We start from the raw sequence: 18,697 nt of genomic DNA, 5'->3' as shown, positions 1-18,697 counted from the left end.
GGCACCCGAAGAAATGGCTGAAAGATGAAACCAATATTTTGCAGGTATTTTCACAAAAAAGGCACATTAAATGTAGCAGAATTGATGTGAAAAGGGCCCAATGGTAATGATTTTGATTGACATCAATGAATTGAATTGAATTACTGTTATTGTCCAAGTATGTACACATACAAGGAATTTGCCTTGGTACTTTGCTCGTGTTAATTGCATATGCAGTAGACAATTAAAAATAAAACATAATTTAAACATGAAGAATGAAATAAAATACCAGAGCTAAAGGAGGCTACATACGTTTTGCTGTTGAGTAGATCTACTGCTCATGGGAAAAAAACTGTTTTATGTCTGTCTGTCTGGCGATTTTGACTGTCCGGGTCGCCTTACAGAGTGAAGTGATTCAAAGAGTTTGTGGTCAGGGTGAGAAGGGTCAGAGATGATCTTGCCCACTCTCTTCCTGGCCTTTGCAGTGTACAGTTCGTCGATGGGGGGAAGGTTGCAGCCAATAACCTTCTTGGTTGATCGAACGATGCACTGCAGCCTCCGGGTGCCGTGCTTGGTGGCTGAGCAAAACCAGACCATGATGGAGATGGTGAGGACAGACCCATGGGCGGAAATCCTGGGGGGGGACTGTGGGGCATGATCCCCCCCCCCCCCCCCCCCACAATGCTTTGACAGATGGGGGACAATTACCCCCAATGTTTTGTAATCTTGATTTTGAAATTTTGTGGAAAAAAAATCTATTAAAAAAACTCCGTTTTCCGTGAGACAGTGGTGGTGGGACTGATGATCGAGGGCGCAGATTGGATGAGAGGGACGTCGGTCAGCAGGCAGTGGGGGAGGCGGGCCATGATTCAGCACGATGATTGGTGGATGGAGGTGTCGGTCAGAGGCGGATGTAGGGGGGCAGGACTGAGGATAGAGCGCGGTGATTGGAAGAGGGAGACGTCCTGGTGGAGCAAAGATCATAGAGCGGAGCTTGAATTGGCCCATTCGCGGGGCCTTTCATCGCCCGATGCGGCTTAAAATCGGCCATGGGATTTTCCACCGCCCTGCTGCCAAATTGCTGCGTCGAGACGATCGAGGCTCCCGATGTTGAAGCCCCCTCCGGCCGATTTTAAGCCACGCCAGGCGATGAAAGGCCCCACGGACGGGCCGATTGAAGCCCCACGCTTTGGGGCGGATTAAGCTGCTGTTGCTGGAGTTCAGAGTCGGTCACCAACCAGGTCAGCTCCCGATGTTACCGTCCACAGGGCCCACGGCTGAAGTCTCGCGTGTGTGTACACATGCGCGTGCGGCCACCAAGAGATTGTATCCCCCCACACCCCCATGTTTTGACAGCGATTTCCGCCCCTGGGCCAGACTCTATGGTGGCAGTATAAAACTGGACCACCGTTGCCTGTGGCAGATTGTGTTTTCTCAACTGCCGCATGCAGTTCATCCTCTGTTGTGCTTTTTTGACTGTGGAGTGGATGGTAGCTCCCCTTTTGAGGTCCTTGGAGATGATTTTTCCTTGGAACTTAAATGACTCCTCAGATGTGACTGTGGTAATGTTGATGGTGAGTGGGGTCAGGAGAGGGGTAGATCCCATAAAGTCTACAATCAATTCCACTGTCTTAAGAACATTGAGCTATAGGTGTACAGATGGCAGCAGGACACCAGCTGTGTCACCTCCTGTCTGTAGGCAGATTCCTCCCCATCCTGGATCAGTCCAATCTGGGTTGCATCATCTGCAAACTTGAGAAGCTTGACAGAGGTGTCTGTGGAGGTGCAGTCGTTGGTGTAGAGGAGAGGGGAGAATACGCAGCCTTGCAGTGCTCCTATGCTGAGTGTCGGCGGTTCCAAGAAGTGCTTTCCCAGGCGCACATGCTGTTTCCTGTCTGTCAGGAAGTTGGAGATCCACTGACAGAGGGATTCAGTCACAGTCAACTGGAAGAGTTTGGAGTGTAGGGGCTAGTTTGGAATGCAGAGCTAAAATTCACAAACAAATCCTTGCATAGATCCCCTGGTGGTCTGGGTGCTGGAGGATGAAGTGCAGGCCTAGGTTGACTGCGTCCTCCACTGATCTATTGGTCCGGTGTGCAAACTGCAGGGGGTTTGTGATATTTTTCAGCTTGGCCAGCATAAGTCTTTCAAGGGTCTTCATGATTGTAGAGGTCAGTGCAACCAGCCTGTAGTCATTAAGACCAGTAATCCTTGGCTTTTTGGGTACGGGAACAATAGTGAGACTTTGAAGGAGGCAGGGACAGTGCAGGTTTACAGGAACCGATTGTAAATGTCTGTGTAGATTGGTGCCAGTTGTTCGGCACAGAGAGAGCTTGAGGGTAGAGGGGGAAACCATGTCCGGTCCTGGAGATTTCCGGCTTTTCTGTCTCCTGAATAGCTTTTCCACCGCCTCAATTGCTATTGTTAGTGATGGAGAAGTGGGCAGACTGATGTTGGGCAGCAAGGAGAGAGTGGGTTGTGGATGAGGGCCCAGTCTTTACAGACTGGAGTCGGGCTGTTAGTGGGTGTGAAGTGGTGATTCGGGAGGAGTGGGTGGGGGAGGGAGGGAGGGAGGGGGTACTGGGGTTATGTTTCTGCCTATGAAGAAGAAAATAAAGTCAGCCAAATTATCGGAATCGGCTAAATTGCATCCGTGTTGCTGAAGAATGAGTGAGATGAAGGATGGAAGACCATTCACTGATACAAGTTCTAAGTTCCAAAGTTTCGGTTGACGGGGAAATGAAAGGGGGAACTACAAAGTTAAATACAAGGCAGTGGAGGAACACAGCGGGCAGGCTGCATCTGTGAAGGGAGTGGACAGATGACATTTTGGATCGGGATGCTTCCTCAGACTGATTCTAGTAGGGGGGAGAAAGCTGGTAAAGAGACATTCTTTGTGGTCGGGGTGGGGGGATTATGGTGGAAGACAGAGCTTATCAAGTGATAGGTGGATACAGGTGAAGAGATTTTTGTTGAGCAGATGGTTTGATTGAATGATAAAACATGGAAACTGGCCCCCTGGCCCACCAAATCCCATGACGACCTGTTCGGGTCCATTGAGACCTACTAAGAGGCCTCTGGTGGGAATGGTTGAGAGCTTCATGTTCCATAGAAACAGAAAATAGGAGTAGGCCATTCAGCCCTTCGTGCCTGCACCGGCATTCAATATGATCATGTCTGATCATCCAACTCGGTATCCTGTACCTGCCTTCTCTCCATACCCCCTGATCCCTTTAGCCACAAGGGCCACATCTAACTCCCTCTTAAATATAGCCAATGAACTGGCTTCAACTACCTTCTGTGGCAGAGAATTCCACAGATTCACCACGCTCTGTGTGAAAAAATGTTTTTCTCATCTCGGTCCTAAAAGACTTCCCCCTTATCCTTAAACGTTAATGTTACCAGCGATTTATCGTGGACAAACCACATTGAAGCAACAGCCATGAAGGCACACCAATGCCTCGACTTCCTGAGGAGACGGAGGAAAGTCGCCATGTCTTCAGTGACATTTACAGATGCACCATAGAAAACATACTGTTGAGTTGCGTCACAGCTTGGTTTGGGGACTGCTCTGTCCAAGACCACAAGAAATTGCAGAGAGTTGTGGATGTCGCCCAGTCCATTACATAGCCCAGACACCCCACCATTGACTCCATCCACACATTCCACTGCCTCGGAAAAGCAGCCAACGTATTCAAAGACTTGTCCCACCCCGGACGTTCCTCATTCTCTCCGTTCCTGTCCGACAGAAGATACAGAATCTTATAAGCGCGCTGCACCAGATTTAGGAACAGCTTCTTCCTCTGTGATCAGCCTTCTGAACGGTCCCTCCATAAACAAGAGTACTGTCCGACTCGCCTCCACCTCACTGAGGGCATAGGAATTTGTCTATGGAACTGATGTGTTACAATGCTGTGAACTATATTCTGCACTCTTATCCTTTGCTCTACCTATTTTTTATTGTTTTTGGCTTGATTGGATTTATATGTGCTATATCTGACCTGTTTGGATAGCATTCTAAACCAAGCTTTTCACCGTACCTGGGTGCCTTGGAGGGCATCTACCACACACGGTGCCTCAGGAAGGCCGCCAGCATCCATAAAGACTCCTCACACCCTTGTAACGGACTGTTTGAACTACTTCCCTCCGGCAGACGATACAAGGCCTTCTACGCCCGAACCTCCAGATTCAGAAACCGCTTTATTCCTAGAGCTATAGCGGCTCTGAACCTGCCCTGCTGAGTGCCCCCCATCCCCCCTGGACTGTCTCCCACGGATGGTCACATCACAAGGCTTATTTATTTATTTTACTTTTCTCTTACATCGGTTGAAAGCTGCATACTAAATCTCGTTGCACTGACGTGCAATGACAATAAAAGATATTATTATTATTATTATTATTATATTGAACCAATTTGTGACTGCTTTTGATGGGTAAATTGTATCTAAAATAAAAGCTACATTTTTCCGGCATGCTCAGGATTTTGGTGGTGCTGGCTGTCGGACTTGCTGGATATTTCCAATCAATACTCCAACATTCTTTGAATTCACTTTTTTTTAAATATAAAACTCTCTCGCAAAAATTAATACAATACATTTTTCAGTGAATGTCGCAACGTAAATGGGAGCTTAGGAACTGGAACCCGGGTAGGTTAAAAAAGAGAACAAGAAAACCCTGTCCATTCGAAGGAGCACAGAATGTCGATAGGACTGGCGGGCCTGGCCTTTAGAGCAGCCTTGGATTTTATTCCTTGGAGCACTGGAGGCTGAGGGGTGATTTTGTTTTAAATTAGTTTAGTTTATTGTCACATGTACAAAGGAACAGTGAAAAGCTTTTGTTGCGTGCTAACCAGTTAGTGGAAAGACAATACATGATTACAATCGAGCCGTCCATGGTGTACGTATGCAGGGAACAATGTGAATGATCTTGTGGTGTGCGTTTTCATTCCTCGAAACCTTTTGCCCGATGGGCGAAGTGAGAAGAGGGAGTTATCGAGGTGTGACTCATCCTTGAATATGCTGCAGGCCTTGCCAAGGCAGCGTGAGGTAAAACATGGGCTCAATGGAAGGGAGGTTTGTTTGCGTGATGGCCTGGGTTGTACCTTTTACCTGATGGTCTACTTTCAAACTCATTGGAGACCCTCGGCCTATCTTTAATCCATGTATATTCATGTATATATATCTTATGGAAGCGTATAAGTTCATGAGACAGGGCTGCCAACATTAGGTGAGAATCGAGAGTGAGAAATTGCGAGGGAGCATAGCGACCAAGAGGGGGATGTGTACCCCCTCCTATGGTAGGGACTTTTGCATTTTTCAGCTTGAAATTGTGCAATCTGATGCATACTGTAGCGAGTCTTTTAACCTGCACTTGAATGCAACATTTATGCTTCAAATTGGATTAGGTATGAATAAGGTTAGGCTAAATTACGTTCCTAATTACATTCCACAGTAGAGCCGGGCTCTGATCAACAGGTGCAGCACATGAATTACCTCAGTATATTCATGCATGGAAATCAGATTATAATTCATGCTGTTATGCATATATATAGAGAAACAAAAACATAGAAACAAGGCAAGAGGAGTCAGACTTCCATCACTGTTCTGCACAAATAAATCAATCAACCTTACCCTTTGACTATAGAAACAAGACAAAAATAATGCCACATATTCAACCGTATATCGTTCAATGAAATTACAGGGCTGCCAACTCTCACGCTTTGAACGTGACACTCACGCATTTCAGCCAATTCTCACGCCCTCATGCTGAAGACAGAATTCTCGCGCTGACAGGCTGTCTTCAGTCCCTGCACAGCAAAGATCCTATAGCGGAGCTCTATAGAGGAGCTGGTGGAGCTGTAGGAGCTATAGCGGAGCTGTATAGCAGAGCTCGCAGCTATAGGATCTTTGCTGCACAGTTTGTCTCTTTGCGCCACATGACAGCGATCTGCACGGATTGGGGAAGCCCGTTGGTCCCGGGCAGCGGGTGTCAGCGCTTTTGTGCGCCGTCTGCGTGCGCTGCGCTTCCGGCTGCCGCGGCAACCTCGCTCCCTCCCTCCTTCCTGCCGTTCAACTCGCACGGCAGCGCCAGCGCCGCCAAACCACGCTACACCGTGCCCGCCAGACACCCCATTGGGTGGCCGGGGAAAGAGAGGGAGGGGAGAGAGAGAGAGAAAGAAAAAAAGGGAGGGATGGAGGCAAAGAGAGACAGGGGAGGGAATGTAGTAAGGGATAGAAGGAAGGGAAGGAGAAAGGGGAGAAAGAGGAAGCGTGAGGAAAAAGAGGGAGGGTGAGGAAAGAGAGGGAGGGGAGGAAAGGGGGGGGGGACGGGGAGGAAAGGGAGGGGGAGGATGGAGGGGGGGAAGGAAAGGTGTGTGTGTGTCTGTTTCCCTGTGTGTGTCTCCATGTGTGTGTGCGTGTCTCTGCATGTCTCCCTGTGTGTGTGTGTGTGTGTGTGTGTCTCCCCATGTGTGTGTGTGTGTCTGCATGTGTGTCTGTGTCTCCCTGTGTGTGTGTGGCTCTGTGTGTCTGTGTGTGTGTGTGTGTGTGTGTGTCCCTGTGTGTGTGTGTGTCTGGGTCTCCGTGTGTGTCTGTGTCTCCCTGTGTGTCTGTCTCCCTGTGTGTGTGTGTGTGTGTCTCCCTGTGTGTGTGTGTGTGTGTGTGTGTGTGTGTGTGTGTCTCGTGTGTGTGTGTGTGTGTGTGTGTGTCTTCCTTTGTGTATGTGTCTCCCTGTGCATTTGTTGTCACATCCTGGCCTTAGACAGGGCTGCCAACGCTCACGCTTGAGAGTCACGCATTTCAGCCGATTCTGCTGATGACAGAATTCTCACGCTGATGACAGAATTCTCACGCTGTCTTCAGTCCCTGCACAGTTTGTCTTTTTGCGCCATATCACAACGATCTGTGCGGTCTGGGGAAGCGCGTCAGTTGGCGGCTGTGAGTGACGTCGCATCTCTTCTCTTCTCTTCTCTTCTTTCTTGGTTGGATGTGCAGCCGCCGACAACATGAAGCAGCCGGAGATAAAACTAACCAGGTGAATCGGTTGTAAAACATGGGGAGGACCACAATGAGGCCAAACATCTAGGACAGGGTTCGGCAACCTACGGCACACGGGCTGAATCCGGCCCGTAACCCGAAAAAACAAGTTTTTTTTCAATTTGTTTTCGCAGGGTCGGGGCAGGCGAGCCGACCTGAGAACTGCAGCCAGTCCCTGGGACACGAGCTGATCTGGGAACGGCAGCCAGTCCCTGGGCACGCAGAATGCCAACTTGATCATTATGGACAAATTGGGCCAGCCACGTACATGTTGTATAACTCTGACTCTATGAAGATCTGAATGGGCTTAGAATGACCATTTAAGCAAAATTGCCCCCACTTTCCCCATTTTGATTCTTGAGATTAATATCCCTTTGCTCTGTTAACAGCGTTAAAGTACTTATGAGGTCGAGTCAGGAAAGGGAACATGTTATTTCTTTTTAATTTGCTTTAATTTGTTAGTTGATTGTTTGTTGAGTGCCATCATTTCTGAAATGGTCTTAAAGTAACTTAACTGTTATAAAGCAGTAATAAGTGATTTTTGTCCAAACAATTGGAACTTGAATAGAATAGAATAGTTTCTTTATTGTCATTGTAACATGAACCATGTACAACGAAATTTAAAAATGTCAGCCAGTCAGTGCACCATTCAAACATTTCTAAAAGCTAACGATACATACAAGGTAAAATATTAAAAGATAAACAACTAAAATAAATATCACGAAAATAGCACGCATAAACACCCAACCCTCCATCCTTCTGTCGAATTCACAGTGTACCACAGTCCCTTAGTATGTCTCGCCCCTGCGTTCCTTGGCGGCTACATTTAGTGCTTTTATAGCAGTGGGGTAAAATGTTTGCATTATTAGCAGGACTGACAACTCTCACGCATTGAGCGTGAGACTCACGCATTTCACAAAATTCTCACGCTCAAATATCTGCGGACACTGAAAGTTCAAAATAAAGCAAAAATTGTTTTAGATGCGAGTAAAAACCATGAGGGGAATATCAGGTGAATGCAGTCTTTTCCCAGGATATGTGATTCAAGCATTAGAGGGGATTGGTTTAAAGCAGGGCTATCAAACTACCAGCACCAACCCCCGTCCCCTTCCTCCCTGAGGCATGGCACACAACTCCCACCCTCACCTCTGGCGGCTCTATGTTCGTCGACCGCTCTGTCCACACCCCATGGAGTTTTAACCCCGGCCCGGAGCCAGGAGCGGACCGGGTGAGTACCGCCTCCAGAGCCTACTATGGGAGGGGGAACACCCTCTCCCTCACCCTCCACCCCTGGGTCGCTACGCTCCCTTGCAGTTTCTCACTCTCAACTCTCACCCAATGTTGGCAGCCCTGAAATTAAGATATATATGTAAAACATATATATGGAAACAGGCCCTTGGGCCCACAAAGTCCACACCGACCAGCAATCTACCATACACCAGTTGTATCCTACATGCCAGGGACAATTTACAGAAGCCAATTAGCCTACAAACCTGCACTTCTTTCGGATGTGGGAGAAACCGGAATATCCAGAGAAAACCCATGTGGTCATAAGGAGAATGTACAAATACTGTACAGACAGCACCCGTAGTCAGGATCAAATCTGGGTCTGTGGTGCTGTAAGGCAGCAACTCTACCGCTGTGCCACCATGACACCCCATTCAATTATTTTTCCTGTAATATATTTATTATGGTGTCACGTCAATAAAGATGATCACATGATTCTGATTTCTGCCCCTTGTTGGATAACACACGTCTCCAGTCATTGGGTATTATGGCTGGTTTTCAACCTCTTCAGTCTGAAGGTCTCGCCCCGAAACATCACCTATTCTTTCTCTCCAGAGATGCTGCCTGTCCTGCTGAATTATTCCAGCTTTTAGTGTCTATCTTCAGTTTAAACCAGCAACTGCTGTTCCTTCTTACACTCTTTGTTAAGCAAAACAGGTCCTATTCTCATATTATTATTCATCTCACCTAGGTATTTTCTTCACCTCCGTTGCTGCAGAGAATATAATCCCAGTTATCAAATCTTTCTTCAAAGTGAAAAAAAAATTCCAGCCCTGCCAATATATTCATAAATCACCCCTGGATCCTCCAGAGCAATTGCACCATTTCTACAGTGTGTCATAGTCTTACAGCATGGAAACAGGCCCTTCAACCCAACGTCCATGCAGATCAAGATGCCCCATCTAAACTAGCCCCATTTATTCACATTTGGCCCATATCCCTTTAAACCTTGTGTGTGTCAGTGTTTGGTTGTGTGAGAGTGTGTATGTCAGTGTCAGTGCCAGAGCAGAGACTTGGCGATGTCCAGGGAGCATTTCCATCTCTCCCGCCCCTGGAATGCAGGCCGGCCCAGGTGCTCCATGTCCAGCTGGGGTCCGGGGGAGGCGAGGGTCAGTGACCCGGAGGTCGGGCATCGGAGCGAAGACTTAGCCCGAGATTCATCCCAGCGACTCCGGAGACAATTTTTGCCTACATTGCCATTATAAATAGTGTGCGCTGGGCTTAAGCCAATCAAATTGTTCTTTCTTTATGGGAAACCCGCCGACAGAAAATTATTCTCATTGGTGAGTGTGGAAGGGTGTGACTATTTATTTATTTATTTAAAAATTGTTGAGCGTGAGAACCTCTGTCATCAGCGTGAGAGCGTGAGAATTTCACGAAATGCGTGACTCTCACGCTCAATGCGTGAGAGTTGGCAGCCCTGTGAGAGGAATAGATCTGGTAAATGCACCAGATGTTTACCCAGAATAGGGAAATCAAGAACCAGAGGACATAGGTTTAAAGTGGGAGGGGAAAGATTTAATAGGAATCTGAAGGGCAGCGATTTCACACACAGCGTGGTGGGTATATAGAACGAGCAGCCAGTGGAGGTAGTTAAGGCAGGTACTATAACGTGATTTAAAGCATTTGAATAGGAACATGGATAGGAAGGCTTTAGAGGGATATGGGCCATTTGGCAGGCAGCTGGGACTCGTGAATTTGAGGCGGTTTGTTCAGCATGGACGAGTTGGGGCAAAGGGCCTGTTTCCATACTGTATGTGTCTATGTCATCGTGCTTAGCTTTATGTGTGATGGTTTAGTTTAGTTTACAGATACAGCACAGACACAGACCATTTGATCCACCATGTCCAAGCTGACCAGCCATAGCCGTTACACCAGCACACACACAATTTACAATTTTTACCAAAGCCAATTAACCTACAAACCTGCACGTCTTTGGAGTGTGGGAGGAAACCGGAGCACCTGGGGAAAACCCACGCGGTCATAGGGAGAACGCACAAACTTCATACAGGCAGAGCCCGTAGTCAGGATCGAACCAGGCTCCCTGGCATTGTAAGGCAGCAACTCTAACGCTCTGCCATCGTGCTGCCCCAGTTGTGAAGCTATCAGTACTGCTCAATGATCACAGAGCAGGTTATTGCAGTTTACCGAATATTAGTTTAATGCATGATTTAATGTTGACTTCTGGTTGAAGTCCCATCATCAAAAACTTGGATGGAGTGATTCACCCCAGCATAGGATTCATGCATTAGCAACATGCTTGCAGCAGTCAAATCCTTAAAAACTGGAATTGGAGCGGAAATGTACAATCGTCCCACTGGCCAGGTAGCCAGGGCCCAATCCTACATGGTGCATGGTCTACAGGGGCATTTATACGCTACATTCCCACTATGCTTGTGAATCGTTTGTTTTAGAGATACGGCATGGAAACGGGCCCTTTGCCCCACCGAGTCCACACCACTTCCACAGTAGGGGGCAATTTGCAGAGGGCCCATTACCTACAAACCTGTACGTCTTTTGAATCGGGCGTAAATCCACGGATGCATGGTGAACAGATGCAGACTCCACCCACAGACAGCACCCGAGGTCAGGATCGAACCCGGGTCACTACCCGCTGTGCCACCACCAATAGTGAATATGTTTCAGCAGGAGATCAATCCTGTGTGTCTGTAGTTTGCAACAACGTTTAACTGAAAGGATCAGCATCTCTGATCACTGCCTGTGTCAAAATCCTGCAATCAATTATCCAGAAGGAAACTGGGGAAGTAAGAAATAAAGGTTAGGAGGGGACGGAGCAGTGGGAATGATTGTGGACCTGCTGAGCAGTCCCTACAGTTCTTCAATTCTCAGTCGATGATATCTTTCTCTCTGCAACTTATTAACCTAGCAATCATGCTATGTCAACAACTTATCCCCAGTGCAGCGCAAGAAATTGCACACAGTTGTAGATGTAGCCCAGGCCATCGAACCGACCAGATTCCCCAGCAATGACTATCTACACTTCACGCTACCTTGGCAAAGCAGCCAATATAATCAAAGACTGGCGCTGTGAGGCAGCAGCTCTACCAGCTGTGTCCCTCTCATCGCAATCCACAATTCTAATCATGTCTACAAATCCTCAAGTCTTTCAATGGTAAAACCTTGAGCAAATGAAAACCCAATTTCAATATTAACAAATATGTTCAGTTTTTTCTCAATTCAGTTTAGTTTATTGTCATGTGTACCGCGGTACAGTGAAAAGCTTTTGTTACATGCTATCTAATCAGCAGAAAGACTATACATGATTACAATTGATCCATTTACAGTGTGTAGATACATGATAATGGAATAACGTTTCGTGCCAGGTAAAGATAGCAATGTCCGATCAAGGGTAGTCCGAGGGTCACCAAGGAGGTAGAAAGTAGTTCAGCACTGCTCGCTGGTTATGGTTGGATGATTCAGTTGCATAATAACAGCTGGGAAGAAACTGTCACCGAATCTGGTGGTGTGCGTTTTCACACTTCTATACCGTTTGCCTGATGGGATGTACGGTATAATTCTGGGGTAAAAACATTAGTTTAACTTGTTTTCAATTGAATAAACTCAGTATAAATATGTGCTCAGTTTTGCTGAGGCGATTTTTGTCTGCAGATATAACATGGAATAAAATGGGTTTTATACTGGATGACAGCAAGAAAAATATAGTTAGAAAGAACAATTGCACAGTTGCTCGGGAAGTAGCAACAAATAAATTTCTGTACGTAAATACATAAATAAAAATCACAAAAACCTATCCATGTTCCCCAGAGATGCTGCTTGACTTGCTGAGCTGCTCCGGCACTTTGTGCCTTTTTTATGCATTCAATCGTCATAAATGTCACCAACAGAACAAAGAATATTGCTTGCAGCAGCAGAACAGAACTGTAAACTCAATACTCATACATAACATACTGTAGAACAGTTGTGCAGCGGTAGAGTTGCTGCCTTACAGCGTCAGAGACACGGGTTTGATCCAATGGGTGCTGACTCTATGGAGTTTGTAAATTCTCCCTGTGCCCACTTGGATTTTCTCCGGGTGCTCCCGTTTTCTCCCACACTCCAAAGATTTACAGGTCTGTAGGTTAATTGGCTTATGCAATATTGTAAATTGTCCCGAGTGTGTAGGATAGTACTAATGCAAGGTCTGATCACTCAGTGTGGCGATTGGCATGTTTCCGCATTGTATCTCTAACTTACTTACTTACTGCCTATGATGCCTCCTGGCATGTAGGGCAGCAACGAAGGTCCTCCACCCAGTAGTGTTGATTCCTTCAGTTGCTGTTTCCGTAACATATTTGTTTTACGAGACCGTGTTGTTAGCCCTGTGCTCAACCTCCAACCTGGAGGACCAGTGGATCACTCTTCGTCTCGCCTCTACCTTTCGACCTGTCCAGCTTGGGAGACCCTAACAGGAGATGAATCTCCCGCTGGCATAGCTCTAGGGGTCACTGAGACACACCAGCTCCACGACCACGACAAGGTTGCAATCCAACGATGAGATTGTATCTCTAAATTAAATTAAAAAAACTAAATTATGAAAAAAACAAAAATTGTGTCCAAAAATCCCAGTTCTTAGTGCAACCAAGATAATTTAGTTAATGGTTACTGGTATTAAAGAGCCTAATGGTTGTTGGGAAGAAGCTGTTTTGAACCTGGAGGTCACTTTGGAATTTTTGGTGAAATCAAAAAATATTGTGGTGCTCATAATCTGAAAGTAAATAATAAACAATGCTGGAAACATTGTGCAGATTAGGCAGCATCTGAGGGAAATTATGAGAGTTAATGCCATTTCTCATGAATAAGCACCTGCAGTTCCTTATTTCTGTAAAGTAGCATGAGAGTGCCCCCTCCCTTGAATGTCCTTGGATCCCAGTCACTGGCTGACAGGTCAGGAGAGGCCCATCCTCAGCATCACTGGTAACAGCTGGGGCCAATTAGTTGGCATTCGTTCACCTTTGACAGCCTACTCCCTAAAAAAACAGGCATCAGGGGGAGAAGGGAGTGAAGGAGAAGGAGTGAGTGAGGAAGGGAGAGAAAGTGGGGAGCCTGCCTTCCTGCCATCTGTGTTTCCCGTCACAGGTTTAAGGGAGACTGAGCCACTGGGACAAACCTGGGACCACCGCTGCCACCATGTGGCCAAGACTGGACTGCCGGGAAGAAGCCATAAATAACCAGTGCCTCCACCAAGAATGTCTGTGGCAAGTGTGAGATGCCAGTGCCCCTTCCTGCCCACAAACTTCAAGGAACTGCGTCCACACACACGGTGGCAAAGACTGAGCCACCTGGTAGACACTGTCAGCATCACCTCTTCATGCCCAAAGCTGAGCTGCCAGGAAGAAACCTGTACTGTCAGCACCTCCTCTTGAGGCAAGGGTGAACTGCAGGGAGAAGCCTGAGGTTGTCATGCCTTGTCCTCCAGAGGACCAGGACTGAGCTGCCGGGACAAGCCCGAGATCATCACTGACCGCAATGGACAGCGCCCCTATGTGGTCCTGAAAACTTCCTACCACTGTAAATAAAATATATCACGTGAGTTCACCGGACTGCGAGTGTCGGTGTGGTCACTGCCGAACGTGGCCTCATCCCCGTCGCCACAGTAGCAATGGTTGTTCAGGTGAAGAAAGGAGATGATAAATCTCATGAGATTATTGAGCAATTTAGGACTTGGGAATAGATAACTATCTCCTGTTCATTTACCCTGTACAGTTTTACCCATTCCTTCTCTCCAGCATTTTGGTATCTATCATTGGTGTAAACCAGCATCTGCAATTCCTTCCTACACAGTTTTATTAGACTTTAAAACTGTTTTCTAACACCTCAAAACTCTTCTACCTTTCAGCATCTGTGGAATACAGCACTTGGAGAGAGCAGGGAATAACCTGACCCTCTTCGACTCCCTTTACTTCTGCATCGTGACTTTCTCCACCGTGGGGTTCGGAGATGTCACCCCCAAAGTTTGGCCCTCCAAGCTCCTTGTGGTCATCATGATCTGTGTGGCCCTCGTTGTGTTGCCGATACAGGTAAGCATTGGAAACATACAGGGTGAATGTTTTTAACCCAGAGTAGGGGATTCAGGAACCAGAGGACATAGGTTTACGGTGAGAGGGGAAAGATTGAACTGGAACCCGAGGAGCAACTTTTCTCTCGCAGGGAATGGTGGGCACATGGAACGAGCTGTCTGAGGTAGGTACAATAACAACATTTATATGATATAAATAAATTGATAGAACAGTACAGCATAGGAACATAGGGGAATCAGGCATCAGAGGACAGAGGTGAGGGAATGAAAGATTTAATAGAAACCCGAGGTGCAACTTTTTCTATGTAGAAGGTGGTGGGTGTATGGAACGAGCTGCCAGAGGAGGTGGTTGAGGTGGGTGCTATAACAACATTTATATGAATGTAAATAAATAGAACATAGAAACGTACAGCATAGGAACATGCCCTTTGGTACAGCATAGGAACATGCCCTTTGGCCCACCATCTCTTTGCTGAACTCAATGCCAAAGCCATCCCTAAACCCGAGTGCACATAGTCTGATAGGGGGAGGTTGGGCGGGCTAGGATCTTATTCCTTGAAGTGCTGGAGGCTGAGGGTTGATCTTATAGAGGTGTACAAAATCATGAGGGGAATAGATAGGGTGAATGCACAGAGTATTTTATCCAGTGTAGAGGAATCAAGAACCAGGGGACATTGGGTTGTGAGAGGGGATTTAATAGAAATCTGAGGGTTTCTGAACTTTTTCACACAGCGATTGTGGGTGTGTGGAACTAGTTGCCAGAGGAGGTAGTTGAGGCAGGTACTAACTATAACAGCATTTAAAAGACACTTGGGCAGGCACATGGATACGAAAGGTTTAGAGGTATATGTGCAAAACTAGTCTTCTTCAACATTGTCACAAATCATGGATAGATAGAAGCCTGGAACTGAGTTTACACCAATCTGAAAAATATTGCAAATGTACAGAGCAATTTCTTCATTAAATGTTTACATTAATTAGATATTTCAAGGGTGGTTATTTGTTATATGCATTGGACATGAACCGGAGCAATGAAATTCTTTCTTGCTCCAGCTTTAAATACACATTGGGTCAAAGGGGTTTAATTATCATACGTACCTAAATAAAACATGAATGAAATTCTTACTTGCTGCAGCTTTAAAGGCACATTAGACGCAACAGCAAGAATAATTAATATACAATAATTCTGACATTCTGAATGAACTAAACCATGATAGTGCAAAAACCAATGTAAAGTAGGACAACTTTTAAAAGTTACTTGGACCTTACATGGATAGGAAATACTTAGAGGTATATGGGCAAAACGCGAGCAGATGGGACTAGTGTAGATGGGGCATCTTTGTCGGCATGGGCAAGTTGGGCTGAAGGGCCTGTTTCCGTGCAGTATGACCCTAAGCTGTCTAACACATTTCGTATGGAAATGAGGTCCTATACTGTAAAGTTTCCCTTTATCATGTATCTGTACACGGTGCAATTGTATGCATTGTGTTTCCACTGACTGGTTAACACTCAACCAAAGCTTTTCACTGTACCTTGGTACACGTGACAATAACATAAACTAAACTACAATGATCTCAACATAATCTGCTGTGTATTTTGTAAAATTTGCATATTTCTCAATTAATGATCACATCAGGGGTAACATGAGGGGGGACTTCTTTACTCAGAGAGTGGTAACTGTGTAGAATGAGCTTCCAGTGGAGGCAGGTTCGATTTTATCATTTAAAAATAAATTGGATAGTTATATGGACGGGAAAGGAATGGAGGGTTATGGTCTGAGTGCAGGTAGATGAGACTAGGGGAGAATAAGTGTTCGGCAGAAGGCCGAGAAGGCCTGTTTCCGTGCTGTAATTGTTATATGGTTATTTTATCTCAGGCCTACTTTAACATATTTATTTTCTTTATTTTAATCGTATAATCTATGGGCTTCAGTTTTTGCCCTATTATAATTACTGGGTATTAGGGTTATTAATTTGTGGTATTATTGATTATATATATATATATATATGAAGCTGAGGATATACTTGACAGGTTTATAAATTTGATGGGTATAAGTGGGATAGATGACCAGAATCTGTTTCCCCGGGGTGGAAATGCCAAAGACTAGAGGACTTAGCTTTAAAGAGAGAGGAATAATGTTTAAAGATGTGAGGGACAATTTTTTTTTTTTCACACAGCACGGTGGGTGCCTGGAATGGGCTGCCAGGGGTTTTAGTGGAGGCCGATATGATAGTTGCATTTGAAGCATTAAGATAGGCACATGGATATGGAGTAAATGGAGGGGTATGGACCACGTGCAGCCAGAGATCAGTTTAACTTGGCATCATTTTCGGCACGGACAGTGTGGGCCGATGAGCCTGTTCCTGTGCTGATCTGTTCTATGTTCAATGTTATGTCTCTGTGTTATTGCATACAAGGGCGTGTTAAGCTGCAACAAGTAAGAATTTGATTGTTCAATTTTCCGCATGTATTACAATGAAACTGTCGTCTCTTGAAATTACGGACGGTTGATTATCTGCCATTCAATAGTTGTCAGTTCCATAAATAAATAATAATTGTGCCAAGCAAAGAACATCAAGTAAAACTGCCAGTTATATATCAACTATGTAAAATTATTCTGTGTAGATTGTTACAGGTGATTTGGAGATCACTGGCAAATTGTTGGAGTATATCCAATCCATTGAAATAAAGTACTCTAAAGTGATCTAAAGATAATCCCTTCCTAACTCTATCTCTAATGTATATCTAGCTTGACGTTCATTATTCTGCTGGCTGATTAATAATGTGTGAATTTGCGTGTAATTGATTAATTGAAAGATACAGCATGGAATTAGACCTTTCGAAGCCACAGAATCCACGCCGACTATTGTTCACCCGTGCACACTAGTTCTATGTTATCCCACTTTCACACCACATCCCGCATACTAGGGGCAATTTACAGAGGGCCGATTAACCTACTACAAATCCGCACATCTTAGGGAAACCCACGCGGTCACTGGGAGAACGTGCAAGCTCCACACGCAGACAGTACCCGAGGTCAGGATCGAACCCAGGTCTCTGGCGCAGTGAGGCAGTGGCTCTACCTGCTGCCTCACCGTGCTGCCTTGTAATCATTTTGATTTATACCAAATTTGAGCAAATTGTCAAATAAAGTGGAAAATGTTTTTGTGGAACAGATTGAGAGAAAACATTTGCTCAGTTCACAACTGGATTTAGGCTGAATGTTGAAAGTACTGCAGTGAAACACTCTCAAGGGCCTGTGTTAGCTGGAGCAGTACAATATGATTAAACTTCATCATTAATCATCTTCAACACTCTTCCTACACTAAACTGGCCAGCACTTCACTGTTATTTTCCTTCAAGAAGTCTAGTTATGACTGTGCCTCTCATATCTCAGAACCAGTCAGAATATTGAAAGGAGGAACTGCACATGCTGGTTTCCATAAAAGGACACAAACGGCTGGAGTTACTCAGCGGGTCAGGCAGCATCCCTGGAGAACATGGATAGGTGAAGTTTTGGGATCGGACCCTTCTTCAGTCCGAATGTTGTAGGGTGGCACAGCTGGTATAGCTGCTGCCTCCGAGCGCCATAGACCCGGGTTCGATCCTGACCTTGGGTGCTGTCTGTGTATGGAGTTTGCACTTTCTCCCTGTGACTGTGTGAGGTTCCTCCAAGTGCTGTGGTTTCCTCCCAGGTTAATTGGCCCTCTGTAAATTATCCTGTGTGTAGGGAGTGAATGAAGAAGTGAGATAACATACAACTAGTGTGAACAGGCGATCGATGGTCGGCCCGGCCTGTTTCCATGCTGTATCTCTAAACTAAACTAAACTAAACTAAATTAAACTAAATGGAAAAACTCCTAAATTCAAATACATAAGAGGAAATAATGAAGGCAATTAATTAATCAATTAGCATTTACATTTGTCATTTGTGAATTACATTCCCTACAAAAGGGCAACTTTTTCCCACCATTGAGTAATTAGTCATACTTGAATTATTTTAATCCTTTTGCCTTGACTTTAGCTTAACCTTGGTGTTATTTTGGTGAACTCAATCCTGACATAAATACTGGAGCGCTGATTTGGCTTTGAAGCAATTTCTCCAGAGGCTAACGTTATTAGCAGTTAACTGGATATTTTGTAAACTAACAAATTGTATAGGTCTGTAGGTAAAAGTTAGTACGACTAATTAAATGCCCATGTTTTCCCTAGCACACATCCTAATCCCACAAATAGTTGAATGTTAAAAGGAGCATTTGTTTTCTCTAGAAATTAATTCATGTAAATACTTAATTATCTTTTTATTTATATTTACGGAAACTGTAAATGTTTGATTTACAATAATTGAGTACATTACAAT

At 45.4% G+C, this 18,697-nt stretch overlaps 1 protein-coding gene across 1 annotated transcript in view; it reads left to right on the top strand.

The window, feature by feature from the left end:
- Positions 1–18,697, top strand: part of kcnt2 (potassium channel, subfamily T, member 2) — a 311,774-nt gene that overhangs the window by 52,631 nt on the left and 240,446 nt on the right. Inside the window, 1 exon segment of the mRNA XM_055641239.1 lies at positions 14,158–14,338. Coding sequence (XP_055497214.1) covers positions 14,158–14,338 — 181 coding nt within the window.

The sequence above is a fragment of the Leucoraja erinacea genome, chromosome 10 (genome assembly GCF_028641065.1).
Source record: "Leucoraja erinacea ecotype New England chromosome 10, Leri_hhj_1, whole genome shotgun sequence".
NCBI classification, from domain to species: domain Eukaryota; kingdom Metazoa; phylum Chordata; class Chondrichthyes; order Rajiformes; family Rajidae; genus Leucoraja; species Leucoraja erinaceus.
This window is presented reverse-complemented; position numbering and strand designations above follow the sequence as displayed.